The sequence below is a fragment of the Hetaerina americana genome, unplaced genomic scaffold (assembly GCF_022747635.1).
Source record: "Hetaerina americana unplaced genomic scaffold, ioHetAmer1.1.p SCAF_3, whole genome shotgun sequence".
Taxonomy (NCBI): Eukaryota; Metazoa; Arthropoda; class Insecta; order Odonata; family Calopterygidae; genus Hetaerina; species Hetaerina americana.
The window spans coordinates 30,968,367-30,988,353 of NW_027286874.1; the positions used below are offsets into that span (position 1 = coordinate 30,968,367).

At 37.7% G+C, this 19,987-nt stretch overlaps 1 protein-coding gene across 2 annotated transcripts in view; it reads right to left on the reverse strand.

The window, feature by feature from the left end:
• Positions 1-19,987, reverse strand: part of Hel89B (histone acetyltransferase 1) — a 68,757-nt gene that overhangs the window by 45,309 nt on the left and 3,461 nt on the right. For both annotated transcript variants that reach the window (XM_071588679.1, XM_071588680.1), the window contains exons 4-11: positions 18,924-19,070; positions 17,738-17,907; positions 14,358-14,645; positions 12,979-13,137; positions 8,991-9,126; positions 4,983-5,119; positions 3,542-3,927; positions 723-948 (exon numbers count right to left, since the gene is read on the reverse strand). In XM_071588679.1, the coding sequence (XP_071444780.1) occupies positions 723-948; positions 3,542-3,927; positions 4,983-5,119; positions 8,991-9,126; positions 12,979-13,137; positions 14,358-14,645; positions 17,738-17,907; positions 18,924-19,070 (1,649 nt within the window). The remainder of the gene's footprint in view (positions 1-722; positions 949-3,541; positions 3,928-4,982; positions 5,120-8,990; positions 9,127-12,978; positions 13,138-14,357; positions 14,646-17,737; positions 17,908-18,923; positions 19,071-19,987) is intronic.

Here is a 19,987-nt window from a genome sequence, read left to right on the forward strand (position 1 = left end):
CATCACACTTCTTTCATTTTTAATAGCACTTTTTGCTTCCTAAAATCAGCAGACATTGATTATCCATGGGGCTTTAAACTCTATAATGAAATAGATGACAGCATAAGATACATCTACTCTTACATTAATTTTTTCCTGCACATTGAGATCTAAAATATTTAATGAATGGTGTACCATGTAATTAATATTAAATTTAATTGATTTAATATTAATATGTAATTAATATTAAATCAATTAAAGCCATCATATGAAACTTGGGAATCACCATCTCATAATATTTCCTGATCTTCTTTCTCTCTTAATCATATGCATCGAAATTTCAATATAAAGCCATGAAATTTAGTTAGCTACTTATGAAAAAGGTTTGGTATTTGCATACAATTATATATACAATAACATTAAGTTAGACTGCACTCAATAATTTTAAAACTTTTTAGGAATAACGTTCATTAATTTGCACAGCTTTTACAACATTTCTATTTATTCACTTGCATGCCCAGGTTTCATGCAGCTTCATAGATTAATTTTCATCATAAATTATGAAAATTTTGCTTGTTTTGTAATTGTAACTACCCAACTTAAAAGATGTCCAGAGCATTATTCCTATATTACTTTTAAAAGAGGATCAAGTCAACTCGCATTTTGTTCAACCAGACCTCAGTGGAAATGTAACTACTTTCTTGATGAATGATTTATTAAAATTATACAAAAATAATACATACCAGTTCAGCTAATTCAAGAATCGTTTGAGAAGGCTCAAGAAGAGCTCTCTCAAAAACATGACGCAAAGCTTCTTGAAGAAGGGGCACTGTCCACAGTACTCGACAATTTCCATTCACACCACCCGTAAGAGTGAATAATGTCTGCAAGGTTGCTTTTCTCACAGATGAAGAATTATGAGCCAAGAATGGCCAAAGACGAGGAATAACTTCAACCAGAGGCTGAGGGCTGAAAAAAACATTCTTATTTAAGAAAACAACTGAAAACTACTATAAATATGGTAGTTAAATGGACCATGTAGTACTTTTCATTTTAAACGCCTGACAGTTAAGAGTCACTTTCAGATAGTTCTTTTACAGGTTTGGGCAAACAATAAAAAAAGTTGAAAGAAAGGCAGGTAATAGAGAAGTATTGGGGACTTGGTGATGCTGAACAATGAGTTCCAGCATCCTGAGCTTTATTTTCATATTCTCTATAAATTATCATAAATTACTCTTTTCACATGTAAAATTTCATGCATTATAAGTTTAACTTCCAAAAAGTCAACTTTCAATTATCAGCGAGTTGAAGAATATTTATCAGAACTATTTACATAGAAAGTTTGTAAGTTGATGAAGAAGCTTGTGGTTCACTTTACGCCTGAATACTCAAAGCATAACTGTGAGTTTTGTTTTTAACTTTGATATCTGAAGAGACTGTATTCTACGAAGGTTGCTATTTATATTTTGAGCCTTGACAACACTAAGTCCTTCAAGTGCCATCCCGGGGAAAAAATGGAGTTAACTTGTGAACACTTTCATGTGATGATTTTTTACGGCCTTTGATGAGGATAATGCATGACAGGAGTGCATCAATCAACTTACTTCCACTTTTTCATCCTTTGCCACTGTGAAATGCTGGTATAACGAATTCCATCATGGCCGCCGTTCGCTCAGCGACCAAAGTCATGGAGGTCGTCCCAAATAAGTTGTTGCGCCAGAAAACATTGATACTGTGCAAGAACCAGTAAAAAAAGATCGTCATGTGACTTATCGTGAGATTGAGGCATCCTTGGGGACTAGTGTGACGAGCATCAATAAGATATTACATGAGCATTTAGCCGTGAGAAAAAGTGTTTGCGTTGCATCCCGCATAATTTGACAAAAGATTAAAAAGATATGTGTCAATAGGTGCAAAGAAATGTTCAACAAATACAATGGCGGTGGAGCAAAAGCTTTGTATAACATCTACACCTGTGACGAATCTTGGATCTTTTCATTATTAGGCTGAAAATATAAATAGCAACCCTTGTACTATTCCACATGTCATGCCACTTATAATATATATTTATTTATATATCCATAGCAATCAACCCAAAGGTTGCTTTAGTAGGTGATGGTCAAGTTCACTCAGTACTAAGTCCAACTGCGTGTGAAATTCACACATTAGGGTAGGAGAGCCAGTTCCTTTCCCTGTGACAGTTATGGTTTCCCAGGAAGATTTGGGACCTGAAATCATCACATAGCTGGGGAGGAACTGAGGGTGCCCAGAGGGGCTTGCCCCAAGAATCAAACCAGGGCCCTCCTATCAGTAGTCCAACACACTACCTCTGAACTACTGCGACCCACTCATCTTATCTATCTATCATATACATGCATATCATCAGTATCAGTATTTCAATCCTAGGCTTGATTTACTGCAGCCCTCCACTCTACTCTACTTAATGTTAATTCTCTCAATCCTTGACACCTTCTCTGTTTTACGTCCTTCTTAATTTGTCCTACGTACATGTCTCTTTGTGTTCCTTGTGGAATCTTCTATTATATTCCTAATCAATCCTTCGTGCCTCAATGTGTGTCCAATCCATCTATTCCTCCTTTGAGTAGAGTCCACCATATCATCCTATCCTCTTCTGCCCTTCGATATACTCCCTCACTCCTTACTTTGTACGTCTATTTAATCTTCAGCATTCTCCTCCAGCACCATGTTTCAAAGGCTTCAATTCTTCGCTGATCCACTTTTCCAATGTTTCAAGTCTCAGAACCTAAGAGCGCCATGCTCCACACAAAAGTCTAGACGAATTGCTTTCTTGTTTCCACCCTTAGGTTCTTTGAGCATAGTAATTGCCTCTTCTTCATAGCTGCGTTCTTAGCTTGGGCTATTCTTTGCTTGATGACGGTCGGACTTCTTCCATCCCATGTTATGTCGCTGCCCAGGTAGGAGGAGGATTCTACTTGCTCTAGTTTCACCCCTTGAATTATGACATCTGCATTCAGCTTCTCTCTTCCACTCACAAGGATTTTAGTTTTCTTCTAGTTGATGTTCATATTATATTTTCCCAGTACTTGGTCCATAGCAATAGGAGTTGCACATACACTCATATAGGATGCGGTGCTTAAATCCGGATGTGCACGCGTTTTCTCGAATGAGGTTTCCTTGCAGGGTTTATGAAACCTTCCCCAGACTTCTCCGAATCATTATACTTAGCCAAAATATCATAAACAGTTGATCTGGGATACCTGAAGAATTGAACTATTTCACTAGGGGAATGCCTAGCCCAAACACTTTTGATATAGCAGCCCTTTGATGGTACTCCCCACTTGTGTGTCACATCTCGGTCATTTTGAGGTTATGACTGTTTACTAAATGCCTATAGCTTCCATGAATGCCAATCGCAACCTCCTGTGGGACTACGATATTAATACATAAACATAAATAAAAAAAGTCTAGTTATTTACGATTACTTACTGCCACCTGTTTACTGAACAAATGATCATGCAGAGACTACATATTGTTAAAAAGAACACTTTTTGGAATAAAAAAAATTGCATTCTTGAATTACCCTAAATGACTTTCTGATCCCGGCAATGACAATAGGGCAGCAAGGAGTCCCATGAATGAATTGGAAGCAGCTGATGCCAAGTCTCGGGAAGCATACACACATTCCTCTAACTCTCTATTTTCTCCGCCTGCAGACATCTCATCGACCTCTTCTTCTTCAGTCTCTCCCTCTTCATCTTCATTCTCACCATGACCACGAGCATGCTGGAGCAACAAATCCCAGAGACATGACAGTGCCTCGGGCAGCCTGTCTGGGAGCTCTGACATTAGGGTGGGTGCCACCGGTATGAGGGCAGCAGCAGCAACAGCACCCACATCCTCAACTGGGTCCTTCAACCCTTTCAGTACGGCTGGAAATACTAATGGAACAAGCTCATTCACCAGGTCCTGCAAAATATACAGTGAACTAAGACACACTCGCATCAGTAATTTCTGTAAGGAAATATATAATTAAAAAGTAAAGGAAAACAAAAAGAAAATTGTTAATAAAAAGGAAAAAAAAGAAAATTATTAAGAAAAAGAAAATTATTAAGATAATTTTCCAATGATTTTAAAAATGTTGTGCCATTATTTTAAAGCCCCAAGTTAGATTTTTTACATAGAAATGGCATTTATATTTAATGAAATAGCTAAGTCACCTTGGCTATTTCATTTTTAGCAAGCCTAATTAAAATAAAAACTTTGATATAGCTCATTAAATCATCCAGACCAAATAATGATTTTTATTATTGTAACACCAACACTGGTAACGCGTTGAATTTGTTGATATAATGAAACGGTATGCTGCTGAGAATATTAGAAAGGAAAAATATATCAGGAATAACAATTATATTGGTGAATTTAGCAAACGACCATTTAAGGCGGTATTTCAGTGCATTTAAATTGCCCATAAGGATTAAAAACAGAAAAAAATCAAGTTTGTTATTTTATTTGAGAAATTTAACTTTGAAAACAAAAAGATTACACTATAATATGGAGACTTACAAGATGAGCCTCAAGATATAGTTTGCTGAATATGCGTAATTTCTTACTTTAGGAATTATAATGATTGTTGTAGTACCATCAACATTGAATAAAAATGAATTTTGAGACCCACATGTCATGACCTCCCCTTCTTAGATAAATTAATAAATTTGGTGTATTTGTAAAACGATTACAATAAAATGAAATAAAACACATTCCTGAATTATCAATGTAATAAGAGAATGTGCACATGTGCATTCAAACAAATTTTTTCAAAATAACTTTTTAAATAAAAAAATAAAGTAATTTTTGGCTTAGGAAAAAAAGGTTTAATTTTTATCTATTGTCAAAAAATTCCCTCCAATTTACAAACAGAAGAGACACTGGATACATATCAACATATGATATAGTTCAAGATTATTAAGACTTCTAATGGATACCGAAAATTGATTTTGTTATATTTTTCATGAAAATCTTACATTTCTAACAGCCAATAGATATTTCAAGCCCAGAAGCGATCCATGCCTCGCTTCCCACTCTTTTTGAGTAAGTAGTTGCAACAGGATTCTCATAACTCCCATCACCCCTTTCTGACTCATGAGGAAAAGCACAGACCCTGAAAGAATGAAAATACAACAAATTTAGTAATACAGGTGACTCTCCAATGAATGAAGTCTCTCCAGTACAATTATTAAATACTAGGGGTCAATAACAACCTTTGAAGCAAGTTTTTAACATAATGAATGAATCAAGGGGAGAAAGGTATAGTCGTGCAAATATAAAGTCAGACGTGCAAATAGTCTTTTCCTTTTATGAAAGAAGAAAATGCCTAAAATATAAAATCAGCTGGAAAGTAGTTAGAAACCTAATCCCGAAAATCTTTTTGTTTGACTATCACCAATTTTATAACCGTTGGAATGTTCAGAAAAAAATGTTGTGATGCTGCTCTTGTTTTGTTATTGGCTAAAAAAATATTTGCTATTATTTCATTTATGTTGTGACCTCTGCTTTTGTTTTCTTTATTTCATTTGTGTGGTCACTGTGTTTCATCAGCGGTTACTGCGAACAAAGCGGTCACTGTAAACAAAGTTCACGTAAAAGCATTATCACCTTCTATAAGCAATTATGTTAAATAATTGTCTCCATGAAGATTTTGTGTAGGTGGATGATTGGATGTGGACATTTAGTTATTCGGCACACAAAAGCTCAAGTACATGTCACTTCTTTCCTAAATGTAGCCTAAATTGTCCAAGCACTGATAATTTATAGAATTCAGAGATCACAAGGAGAGAAAGTTACACCTGACATGGGTACCGAAAATGCTGTTAAACTTGCATATCCATCTTTCATCACTCATACAAGTAAATAAATTAATATTAGGGCATTGAGCTGAAAAACAAAAAGAAATGCAATCAGATCTAATTTCATCCTCTTAGATTGGATTTCTCATGTTAAAAGCCATTAAAGTAAAATTTACAGCAATTAATTTGTTCTATGTATTTACTTCCACGTTCATGTATACATGAAGTAGTAGTACAAGTAGAGTCTGCATAATATATATTACTGAATGAGGAAGGCGACCACAGTAGCACACTTTCAAATTCTATGGTTCTACCATTTCCATTAACAGTAAAACTAATTTCCCCAAAAACTTTAAAGAGCAGTGCTATTTCTGATACAGAACAAAGTTATTTGTAATAAATTAATGCAATTTGCAGCTTCCATATTGAATATTTATTTGGCCCAACCATGGTTTCCTTGCAAGACAACATCTTCAGGTGACAAGTAGCAATATAGACCAAGTGTATACTACCTTGATCAAAAATTTCCCGGAATTTATCCAGAAAATTAAAAATACAAGTTTATTCATCTAAATCTATATTGTCCCCTTCAAAGTAATCCCCATCGACTGCAACACACTTATGCCAGCGCTTGATCCAATCCTCGAAACATTTTTTATATTCGGTTTTCGGTATGTCCATCAGTGCTTCCTGCGATTTTTCCATTACTTCCTCTCGGCTGCTAAAACGCGTTCCCCGTAATGGTTTTTTAACTCGATTGAACAGAAAGAAGTCACAGGGAGCCAAATCAGGTGAATTCGGTGGCTGTTGGATGGTATTTGTTGCATTTTTCGTCAAAAAATTACGAATAATGATAGCACTGTGCGACGGTGCGTTATCATGGTGCTAAATCCACGAGTTTTCTGCCCACATTTCTGGTCTCTTTCGGCGAATTGCTTCACGCAAACGTCTCATAACGCCCAAATAATACTCTTTGTTTACTGTCTGGCCTTCTGGCAAAAATTCATGATGCACTACACCGTTGTAATCCATGAAAACCGTCAGCATTGCCTTCTTTTTTGACTGAAAACGACGTGGTTTTTTTGGTCTCGGCTCATTTGGTGAACGCCATTCACTTGCCTGATGTCTGGATTGCGTGTCGTACTCATAAACCCACGTCTCGTCTCCAGTAATGATCCTTTTGATGAATGTGGGATCGGATTCAGCCTCGCAAATCATGTCTTTTGCGACGTCAACACGGTCTCTTTTTTGCATGAAATTGAGGTCTTTTGGCACCAACTTTGCTGCTACACGACGGAAACCCAAATCATTAACCACAATGTCTTGGGCGGATCCATAGGCAATGTTCAAGTCCTCCGCTATTTCTCTGATGGTTAATTTGCGGTTATTGACCAACATTTCTTTTACTTTATTAATTTTTTCACCGACTTTCGATGTCGATGGTCTGCCACTGCGTTCATCATCTTCGATTGACTCACGACCACTTCTGAACCGCTCGTGCCACTGGTAAACGACCGTTTTTTTTAGAGAATCGTTGCCGAAACACTTTTCCAACATTTCCAACGTCCGTGCGCCACTAAATCCGTTTATTACGCAAAATTTAATACAAGTTCGTTGTTGCAAATTTAAATCCATTTCTGCAATTGTAAAAAATCGCCAACACACACAGAGATAGATGTACTCTTGGCTACGTAACTTTTGCAAATGTCAAGTTATGACACTAAGATTTAAAGGGAATATCAACAACAGATGTACCAATTTAACAAAAAAAACAGAACTCAAATCGGAACGATGGGAGCGCCACACGGTGGTTATTCCGGGAACTTTTTGATCAAGGTAGTATATATCAATCACAGGAGGGGGGGAGGGCAGGTTGTCGTGAAGGCCATATGATAACAGCTGTCTCACTCAGCAGGTAGGAAATGGGAAGTATCAGGGGTGGAAAACAAAAGGTGCAGGAGGGGGAAATGAGAGAGATACAAATCGTAATTAAAGAAGCGTTTAGATTTCAAATGGCTTAAAAGTTTGAGCTCTTTGAGGGCATCTAACCTAAGTCTCAGATCCTTCCCATTTCTCACACATGGACACACCCATCACATAATGCCCCCCCACCCCACTACCTCCCCTTTTCATCTCACTTACACCTTCCCACCCCTCCCTTCCTGCTACCTGGTCCTTCCCTATTGACCCCTTCCCCCCTCTGGTGATTGATATATACTTGTTCTGTATTGCTACTTGTCACCTGAAGATGTTCCCTTGCAATGAAACCATGGTCATCCCAAATAAATATTCATGTGGAAGCCGCAAAATGCATTCATTTATTAAGAAAGACTTCCACCATGTCACACCTGAGACAGTGTCTCAGGCGTGACATGGTGGAAGTTATTTGTCTAAAACACTGGTAAATACCAAAAAACTAACACTCCAAAAACACAACTGGAATGCATATTTTGACTGCATATGCCTTGATCTGTAACTGGTTCACAAAAACAATTGAATTATGAAGAAACCAAACCTGACTGGCATACAAAAGGTCTGGGACCACTTGAGCAAATAAAATCCTACAGAAACTTATGTACATACCAATGCGTAAACTTTATACTTCGGAGGTTATGGAAGAAGCTAGGATCTACCTAACGAAACACAAGCACCTCAAATTGTCATTTTCAATTAATTACGCACCCACTCATTCTTTTATAGAGTACAAGTGTACTTATAATTAGCTGAAGATCTAAGGGGAGCGTGATAAATAAATAAATGCTCTTCAATTTTGCCCACTCTGAAACATTAAAGAGACGTTATGGGTGATGAGAGATCTTCCCTCTAAAGAGGAGATGCATGAACTTACTGCACAGGTTCCCTTCCATGTGAAAAGATCATACATTATCACACAATTATTACTCATATCAATACATATTCTACAAAGAGAAAATCACGTATGTTCTGCTTTCTGAGCAGCGAAGCCACATCTACAATAAATGGACTTTGAGATGATACATATTTTGAAAAATAGTATACTATGAAACAAAAACGTGGCGATGACAATATTTATGCTTCATGAACTCAATAATCTCCAAACTTTTCCCACTAATCACAATTGGTGGACAAAATATTTTCCATTAATTTAACTTCCAAATATTTTTTATAAATAAGTATGCAAATATTTTTCTCGCCAACATGACTTACCCAAAGCTTGAGCACAGGTCTCTCTCACAGGTGCCACCACTTGGTCTGATACAAAATCACCAAAGCGATCAAGAGCAAGAACACAGAGCAATCGAAGTCCTGTATCTTCCAACCACAGTCTGTGACTTTCCTCCATCTACAAATAGGATTAAGTTTTTTTACAAAGCATTCATTTCTTTTAATCACAGTGAAATAAATTACTCTAAAGATTCTAAAATTATTCTTTGTCATTACACAAGGTACAATGTTGATTATCACAAATTTACTCAAAGATGAGAGCTCAAATTCCTATTATCAAAGAGTAACTTGAATTTCTTTTAAAGTGGTGATATCCAAACACTACTTCTTTGCTTAGTAGTCAGAATGCCCAATCAAAAAGGAGAAAGTAATTCCCAAGAATTTTGCATACTCAAGGAAAGCCATAAAATGGAAAAAAAATGATTCAAAACTTATCAAATAGGTAAACATAAAAGGGATTGAACAATAAGACAGAGTAATTCATTTACCATTCATTAAATGGTTACTGAGTAACAGAGATCTGTAGAGCTAGAGAAAGAGCTGTAAACATACCAAATATTTTTCAGTCTCCCCAAATGCTCCTCAGATTATTGCACCAGGGAGGAAATCATGGCCTGCACCTCTTACAATATAAATTCAGTCTAAAAACAGACCATAGTTTTTATTTGGTTTCTATAATGGTAAGCTAAGATAATGATAAATCACAATGCCTGCAAGTTTCAGTTCAATTTTTTATTCTTTCTTTCAGATGCCTTGATAATGCAAGCTTTTTTGCAAGGCTTTCTCCACCATACACAGGCTTGCCTAACTGTTAAATGAACCGTTAAGTGGTGATACAGGACAGAAATGCCCACCATTCAAATTCACAACAATATAAAAGTCCCTTGGCCACCTATGAAAGAGTTATGACCTAGCAGTAAAAATGTTCAAAAAATGTGATAATAGTGACATGAATAAGACCAAATCATCATGAAAAATGCATCCCTAATATTGGTTTTATCGGCATTTGTTAAATTCACTTGACTCCTATCCAAAGACTGTGGACTGGCAGGGACTAACTGGGGTGGTGGAAGCTACTCAGGGCTGACTGGCATGGGATTCTGAGTCAACAACCCCTTAAATTCCTACCTTCTCCACCGATCACATTTCCTATTGAATGCATAGGGTGGAAGCAGCTTAGCCAGGAAGCTGCTGCCAACATTCTGTTGCTGGATGGAAAGTCACTGGTCAGGAAGGAGGCAAATAATGGAAAGTGTGGGTTTCAGGAGAGTGTGGTATGATGAAGGACAGAGTGAAACTCAAAAAGTAATTTGAATCATATTAAGCTAAGTCATAATAGGAAGCTAACAAATAAATCAGCAAAAGATAATAGGAGCTTCTGAATGCACACATTCAAATTTATGCTGCATTGACAACTGGCCTCAGATTATTGAGTCTGTCTTTGTCTCCCAGGGTATGTTGCATCCCTACAATAGATCTACGGTTATGCAACCTATGTAAAAACTGAAAAAATCACATTTGCTTTGTAATGCAGAAATACTCACTAATTGCAATTGGTGGCTTTGGTCCCAATCAGGAGACTGAAGGATATACACAAAATTGTTTTTCAATGAAGACAATTGTGAACATTTGGCAGTATTCTTCTAAAATATTTTTGTGAAATAAGTACATTTTTCATACACAAAATAATTTTTGTAAAAGATTTATTTTCAAGTGTGGACTTAACTATACTTTAATTAAGATCTAGTGCTTTCCTGGCATATTTGCTTGATGAAGTTTTCTCGGGTCTTCCACCGGGTCAGGGGTTCCATGTTGGCCAACGTTTCGATGCCCGACTCGTGCATCATCCTCAGGGTAGATGATGGGGCATTGAAATGTCGGCCAACATGGAACCCCTGACCCGGGAAGACCTGACATTTTCCATTTGAAAAAAGGAAGTTATGATGAAGCTTTCTGAGTTCTTCCACCAGGTCAGGGGTTCTATGTTGGTCAACGTTTTGATGCTTGACTCGTGCATCGTCCTCAGGGCAGATGAGCACCAACTCTACATTTTAGCCATCTTATATACACGAGCGCATGGGTCAGGTGACTCATAATTGGTCCGTGGTGGAGGAGCCTCCCCCGATTGGTTGCCATGGTGCTGTTCTGTTCTTCCTTCTCTAACTTTCCTCAGTGCCAGTTTCCACGCGTTGCTGAGGGTATAGCCAGAATCTCTAACAAAATTATGACTTGCCTTTTCAATGGCCTATTTAATGATATGGTCCTAGTAACCTTGTCCCATGGAAGTTAATGGAGTGATCCATCACAATGCTGAGTTCAGCAATGGCTGATCTCTCCAAATGCCCCAGCCACAGGTGTCCCTGGCATTCCTTTGACCTGGTCTCAATGGTCCACCCCCGTCTCTCCAATGTAGACATCTCCAGAGGCACACAGGACTTGGTAAATGCCTGGGGTCTTTAAGCCAGTTGGGTCCTTGGCTCTGATGAGGTTTCTAATTTTTCCCGCAGGTTCATGGGCGGCCTCGATTTTATACCTTGCCAATATCCCGGATATTTTCCCAGAAATCGAGGAGACATACAGGCAGCCAGGCCGTGGCTATTGTTTTCTCCTTTTCCTTAATGAGGCCATTGAAATACGAATGGTGAGTCGTAATTTCAATAGATATTCCGTCTATTCGCGCAGCAACACGTAAAAACTGGTACTGAGGAAGGTTACAGAAGAAAGAACACAACGGCACCATGAGGACCAATCGGGAGGCTTCTCCACCACAGACCAATCATGAGTCACCTGACCCATGCGATCGTGTATATAAGACGGCTAAAATGCAGAGTTGGCACTCATCTGCCCTGAGGACGATGTACGAGTCGAGCATTGAAATGTCAGCCAACATGAAACCCATGACCTGGTGGAAGAACTCAGAAAATTTCATCGAGCAGATATGCTGGGAAAGCACCAGATCTTAAAGGGAGTTATGCTACCTAACTCTGTAAAAAAATAATAAGTGAGAGAACATTTAAATCAAGTAATCTCAATAAGTTAAAATGAAATCCAAGAAAATGTATAGAGCCTGGGCCCCTTTCACCATTTCCCTCTTTCATTATTCTCATCTCTTGCCCTGCACGAAGGTCACAATTTCCCTCTCTAGAGGGATATTCTCATCCCAATTATCTGAAATAATTTATAAATTCACAAAATACCTATCATACCAGGAGTAAGAGGACATCAATAACAAAATAAGATGACATAATAGTAAATAAATAAGAGACAAAGAAATATGCACTAATGTTTTTTCCATCTGAGGAGAATCAAATAACTGAGGGGCATACTGTTAAGATTAAATACAAATTTGTTTTTTGAACACAATCTGGTCTTGCAAGGCTAACTGATAAAATATACTTTCATGATTTTAAGATGGATAAAGCACACCAAAGTTCACAATACTGTAACAGTATTATATCACTATGTTCACAGCCCAACAGCATTCCTCCAAAAGAATATTTCATCATATTAAGGGTGATGAGTCATCAATCTGTAGTGAGAAATGTTCAAACTTGCTTCTTTAAGTTTTATGATGCCTCCAGTCAGGGAAGTTGATTTACCTGTATTTACAGTAAGTGGAGGAGTATGGACCAGAAGAGAATGGAAATGGAAAGATACTGGAATAGTGAAAAAGGCAAGAGAAATTGTAACCATAATCTCAAACAGAAAAATTTTCATTGAAAATTTGAAGTAAACTTAATGCATCAAATACGCACCGCATTGGGTGATCAGGAACACAATTAACAGGGACTACACTAGAATTGGTAGGAAATGGAACTATCAGTGTGAATTGGCATAGACCAAGACTAAAGTAACCCAGTATCATGATCATATCATGGTCGTTATGCAAATTTGTAGCAAGCACAATATGGCATTAGGTTTTATAATAGATTTTTCAAAGTGAAGAATCACATCAGTTAATATTACTTACCTCTTCTTTTGTCATATCTGCAGCCTTTCCTGCACCTGCCCCTTGCAGACGTATAACTTCACGTAGAGATGTGGCAGCTCCATGCCTTACTTCCCATCGAGGACTGAACAGGTCCAAGGATAACTGATCACAAAATCCCTCAAAGGGCCACTCAACTGCCTAAAATAAACATAATTATAAATCTATAACTAGTTTTCTCATTAAGTCATCCCAGAACAAACATTTTCAAATATGCAAATAATGCCCCAATATGCTTTCCACAAGTCAAATTTACACTTTGAAATTGTTGCACTTTAATGCATATTAGCGGACAACTCTGTTAAATGTTACTGCTGTGGCATCTCCCACAGTTCTTTGTATGCAGGGATCATTAGAAATTGAAAATAAATTATGATTGTTTTCTTTATGACAACTTCCAATTTATACAAATGAGAAAGAGTTAATATTTTCAGGAAATCTAACTTCCAATTGCATGGCTCATAACATTAATGAAACACTCAAACAAAATTCAGACACAATACAGTTACCAACCTGCACATTTTCAATTAAAAACTATCATTATTCAATTACCACAAAAAAGACTAGCCTATATTCTATAAATTTTTTATTGACTTTTGAGTGGACTTAAACAATACAATACCCCATCTCTGTAATCCACCACTATATTTTCCACTCCATAACATTGCAATGGAGTACTAATAGTTTAGCATTAGCCATTTAACTCATTTTCAGGTGCTGACCGAGCTTGGGTAGACCACCTATTTGGTAGGTCGGGGGATAAAAGAGTTGTGCCATAGTTATCCCGAGTATCCCTGAAGTGGAAAGATGGCACGTGCACAAAATTATATAGAGACTGATAGTGGGCCGAACTAGGAAGGTGAGAGGTACCCCATTGCGTTGCCAAACCCTGCGAGAAACTTAATGGAATGGGGATAAAGGCCCAAGCTGCCTGAGCCTTGGCCTGCTTGAGTAACTTTCTTGGGCCCTTTTCTGCCTCTCAAATAGTCAGTTGAGCACCTCTTGGTTAAAAGGAAAGTAGAAACATTTTATTATTTGTGATTGTTATCTTTATGAAAACTTCAAATTCTAATGATTGAGAAAAGAGCTAATATTTTCAGTAATTAGAAATAAAAATGATCAAAGAAAAAGATAAAATTAAAGTCATCAGAGTCATAATAGGAAGTATGCACATTTAAAACTTCTTGGACCTCTATGCACTCCTCTTTGATGAGTCATGTCTGACTTTTGGTTTATCCTTAATCCAAGTAAATATTCTTCCAAATCCAATAATTTATTATTAAAACTATATTATTTACAATTCGTCCCTAATTTTTGGTGTAGTTATTTCAAAACATATTATTAATCCTGTGAAATCTCACCTCTCCCCAAGAACCAGTGCTATCAGGTACACTTTCACTAAATACTAATGATGGCATCTCCTCTGTCTTTGTCAGCTTTCCCGTGTCATCTTCTAATTTAATTCTCTTTTTCTCTGGTGCAGTGCAATCCATGGCCTGGCAATGATCTGATGTGCATGCAACTGCTTCCTCTGCTGAAGACAGTTCAATAGATTTCTGTTTGGCCAGAAGACGTGCTTTTCTTCTTGCTCTATTTATCTCTCTTGAGCTTAAGCCAACTTCTTGCTTAAGCACATCAACAGCAGCTCTCTGTAATTAAGAATATACAATATCAGATTCCAAAGAAACTGCGGGAGATGCCGCAACAGTAACTTTTAACGGAGTCATCCGCTAATGTGCATTTTAATGCAACAATTTCAGAGCGTAAAAATCATTCGCCTTGACTGGGACTCGAACCCAGATCCCTCAATATCCGGTCGAGTGCTTTAGCCACTTAAGCTACCGAGGCGTCCTCTTAAACTCTGAAATTTTGGGGCTTTTAAAGGAACTAGATGTTATGACGAAATACCGTACATACAATGTCACATGCATTCGTAGTCGTGCGCGAGGCGCCACTGTCCACGAGGTTAAAGCCAACTTTAAACACGTATGGTGTTTTCCCTTTGACAAATTCCAAAGAAACTGCGGGAGATGCCGCAACAGTAACTTTTAACGGAGTCATCCGATAATGTGCATTTTAATGCAACAATTTCAGAGCGTAAAAATCATTCGCCTTGACTGGGACTCGAACCCAGATCCCTCAATATCCGGTCGAGTGCTTTAGCCACTTAAGCTACCGAGGCGTCCTCTTAAACTCTGAAATTTTGGGGCTTTTAAAGGAACTAGATGTTATGACGAAATACCGTACATACAATGTCACATGCATTCGTAGTCGTGCGCGAGGCGCCACTGTCCACGAGGTTAAAGCCAACTTTAAACACGTATGGTGTTTTCCCTTTGACAAATTCCAAAGAAACTGCGGGAGATGCCGCAACAGTAACTTTTAACGGAGTCATCCGCTAATGTGCATTTTAATGCAACAATTTCAGAGCGTAAAAATCATTCGCCTTGACTGGGACTCGAACCCAGATCCCTCAATATCCGGTCGAGTGCTTTAGCCACTTAAGCTACCGAGGCGTCCTCTTAAACTCTGAAATTTTGGGGCTTTTAAAGGAACTAGATGTTATGACGAAATACCGTACATACAATGTCACATGCATTCGTAGTCGTGCGCGAGGCGCCACTGTCCACGAGGTTAAAGCCAACTTTAAACACGTATGGTGTTTTCCCTTTGACAAATTCCAAAGAAACTGCGGGAGATGCCGCAACAGTAACTTTTAACGGAGTCATCCGCTAATGTGCATTTTAATTTTAAAAACACCATACGTGTTTAAAGTTGGCTTTAACCTCGTGGACAGTGGCGCCTCGCGCACGACTACGAATGCATGTGACATTGTATGTACGGTATTTCGTCATAACATCTAGTTCCTTTAAAAGCCCCAAAATTTCAGAGTTTAAGAGGACGCCTCGGTAGCTTAAGTGGCTAAAGCACTCGACCGGATATTGAGGGATCTGGGTTCGAGTCCCAGTCAAGGCGAATGATTTTTACGCTCTGAAATTGTTGCATTAAAATGCACATTATCGGATGACTCCGTTAAAAGTTACTGTTGCGGCATCTCCCGCAGTTTCTTTGGAATTTGTCAAAGGGAAAACACCATACGTGTTTAAAGTTGGCTTTAACCTCGTGGACAGTGGCGCCTCGCGCACGACTACGAATGCATGTGACATTGTATGTACGGTATTTCGTCATAACATCTAGTTCCTTTAAAAGCCCCAAAATTTCAGAGTTTAAGAGGACGCCTCGGTAGCTTAAGTGGCTAAAGCACTCGACCGGATATTGAGGGATCTGGGTTCGAGTCCCAGTCAAGGCGAATGATTTTTACGCTCTGAAATTGTTGCATTAAAATACAATATCAGCTAAAAGACTTTTGGAATAACTTCCTGCAATGCAAAATTTAGGAAAATATAGAGATAGAATAAACATTATTAAAAATTAATAGCTGTAAGGAAGATATTGCAGTGATAATTCCCACTCAAAACTTGATCCCCTTCTTTTCAATTGCCACCTTCTTCAATGGTCAATGGCTGTTTTATTTTAGGCCAGGGTCCACTAATTATGTGACCAGCAACCAGCTTTATTATTTAGGATTTATGTTTTCCTTTCGAAAACAAGGAAATACTCATGAGATTAGTTGACAAAAGCATTTCATGGGTTCTTTCACACTTCTTTAGAATTTGCTCAAGAAATTTTTTTTCCAGACACTAAATACTTGGGACCTAATTTTTTCTTTCCCCTTAAAAATGGTGAACAGCCAATAAACCATATTGTCTACCAATTTTGGCATAATTTGGATTATCCCTTTCATATGCCAGATTAATGTCAATCCTTTGGCTAAATCCAATGCCTTTCTTCTTTGTCACAAGATGTATCTTGTCAGTCTTGTAATACTAGCGCAAAAAAATCAACATAGAACTGAAACACATAATATCAAAATGGCATATAAGACACCTGCCCATGAGGGGTCAACACCAGCAAACAAAATGGGCAAAAGAGGTGATGAAATGATGACACAGCTACATGAATGAGGGAATTTGACATGAAGAGGGATCCTCTAAAATGTATCACACTGATTTATTGGTATTTAATTTACTTGCCTGGACAAGAGTTAAGAATGTGCACTGGAAGGGGCTCCCAATGGGTAGTGCTTTAAATTCTTACCTTCCCTGATAACTGTGCATCAGACAATATGGTAGGTGCTGCTTGTGGCTGCAGCTATGATCATAGCTGCAGCCACTTAATGCCATTACTGATCATATAAGGGTAGGCTCAATCTACTAATATCAGAATTCACAATTAGTGGATCAATCCGTTAAGCTAATATTCAGAAGTTAACAAGAATTTCAACCAATTCTAAGTGAAATGGCATAATGACTAACAACGTGCTCTTTCACATTCACAGCGGCTATATCAGTTGATTTCCTTATAGCTGCTGTCAGAACCATTACCTGACTCAGTAAGGGGAGGGAGAACAATATTGAAAGATTGCATTAAGTAGTGAATGACTACTGACTTCTATAGTTGAAAGTGTTCATTATTATTTTTTTTCAATGTTTTTATGATTTCTGTGGTCAAGTAAGAAGCAGGGCTTTACTTGCTCTCATTTATTTAACCTCATTATATTACAATATAAACCAGTGAACAGAATCTTTCTGCAATAAGGGATTTGTTTAAACTAGTTTTTCCTATGCATATATGATTTTTCTAAGAACTCAAATGTAATCCCACCAACCTAAGCACTTACCCTAATAGGTTCTCCCATCCTTGCATTGTCTGAGATTTCTGGTTTAACATGGACAAAGTCATCTGTGGTAAGAATATCCATGCCAATATCCATTCCAATACGATTTGGTGCATCAAGGCCTAAACGTTCAATTAACAATTGCCGTTGGCGAGCCAGTTTCTCACGTGCATCTATAAAAAATATGAAATGTCATAGTATTTGATAAACAGCATGCTACATCTTATATAAAATAATAGACATAGTATCTCTTTGAAGAAAAATAAAATTTATAACTACTATAAATTTCATGATGAATAATGAAAATTATCCCTCTAGAAGTACATTACATGTTAACATTCCTAATTAATATTTAGTAAGGATTAATGGAAGGGATCAAGTTTACTAATATACATGAGCGTTCCAAAAAAGTTCCCACCTAAGAAATAAAAGTGACATTTTAAAATTTATTTTTCAACGTAGTCAACAGACTAAGCAGTCGAGTTGACTTATAAGTAGATACACTTTATCCAGTGTTGCTCTTTAACCTTCCCAAATAGTAGTTGATCTTTCTTTGCAAAATGTGTAGGCATTTATGTGCACAATAACTTCATCGTACAATGAATATCTCTGTCCTCCAAGCGAAACTTTAAAGTTAAGAAACAGTAAAAAGTCACTGGGGGCCAGATCTGGTCATTATGGTGAGTAGTCAACCAATTCGAAGTGCAACTCAAAAAATTTAGTCATGGCGACCACCAAAGTGTGAGCAGGTGCATCGTCCTGATAGAAAAAAGCTTTTTTATTCTTCATATGCCATCGTTTTTGAGCAAATTTTGCCTTCAGCTTGTCAAGTAACGATGCATAATATTCTTGCATCATTGATTTACCTCTTTGAAGATAACTGGCTGACATTTTTGGCAAGTACCTTGTAAGATATGCAAAAGCAAATTATAGAACTCTTGTTGAAAAGTGCTGCCATCTTCATTCTGAGGTCGGAAAGTATTCAGATCACCCACACACCAAAAGTCATGGATGTTATCATGTTTCGTAAAAAAGACTTCGGTTTTTTGATACAAAAAACTCGAACAAAAGGATTGATGTAGACATTCCATAGTGATTTACAGTTTAAGCAATCTTGACTTAAAAATTATTTTGCCACATGTACTAATAGCATGTGGCTGCACTTAAGCATGCAAAATTCAGAAAATACCTGGACCACGTGAAACTTCTTCTTCCAAGTCATATTCTTTTCCTTCTGATCCCATAAGGTATGTTCCATTCTGAAGTACTTTACTGATGTCAAAACTGTCAAAGCTCATCCGACCAGCAAATGCAACTGATTGTGATAAGGCAGGCTCTACCAAAAACATAAGAAAATAATATCCAAATATGAAACAATATCAAGATGATAGCTAGCAAATATTAACATGTACAAAGGTCAAGTTCATCAGATAAGCCTGATTCCCATACTCACATTCATGATTAGGGCATACAATTCCAGACATTTTCAAAATATTCAGCCCCTCACCCCATTTACCCCAAATCTTTGAAGTTATCAAATGATTCCCAATTGAGTGACCACCCAGGCCCTCCTTGATGCCTCCATTTTTCATACAAATTTGGATCATCATCATTCACATGCATTACATCTCCGACCAACCTCACCAATCTGATACCCAATGCCTCCTTTCCACCCCCATTCAGTACCCATACTCATTTCCCTAATTTCTATCCCCACCCACCCAGCTATTCCCCTCCCCAGGAATCCACACACAAACACATTTACACCCACCTTCCCTGAAAACTCACCTGGTCAGAATTTACCAACATATACCTCAATGTTTCGTAAAAACTGTGTAAACACAGATATAGTCAAGTTACAGTGAGTGACAAGAAAATAGTCCATCCAAGGCCACCTTATTCCTGCATACCCTTTTGTACCTCGCCCCTCCCAAATAGCCCGAGCAGCTGCCTGCTAGGCATGTTGTTCAAGTCACGCTTTTCTTGGCTAAATTCATATGGCACTCACATTAATATGCCACTTCAAAAATTTTACAATCCCAACAATTCACATATAATGCCAATCTTGGTGGCGGCAGGATAACATCTTCACCTGCCAACCCAGAAGTTTTGAGTTTGATTCCTGCCCAGGTCAGTTTTTCCACCTAGGGTTTGGGTGCTTGTGTCTATTGTTATATATATCATTGTTAGAAGTCAGATGTAAAGGTCATGAAAGTGGTGTTTCCGGATTAATATTTAATCAAAAAATAATTG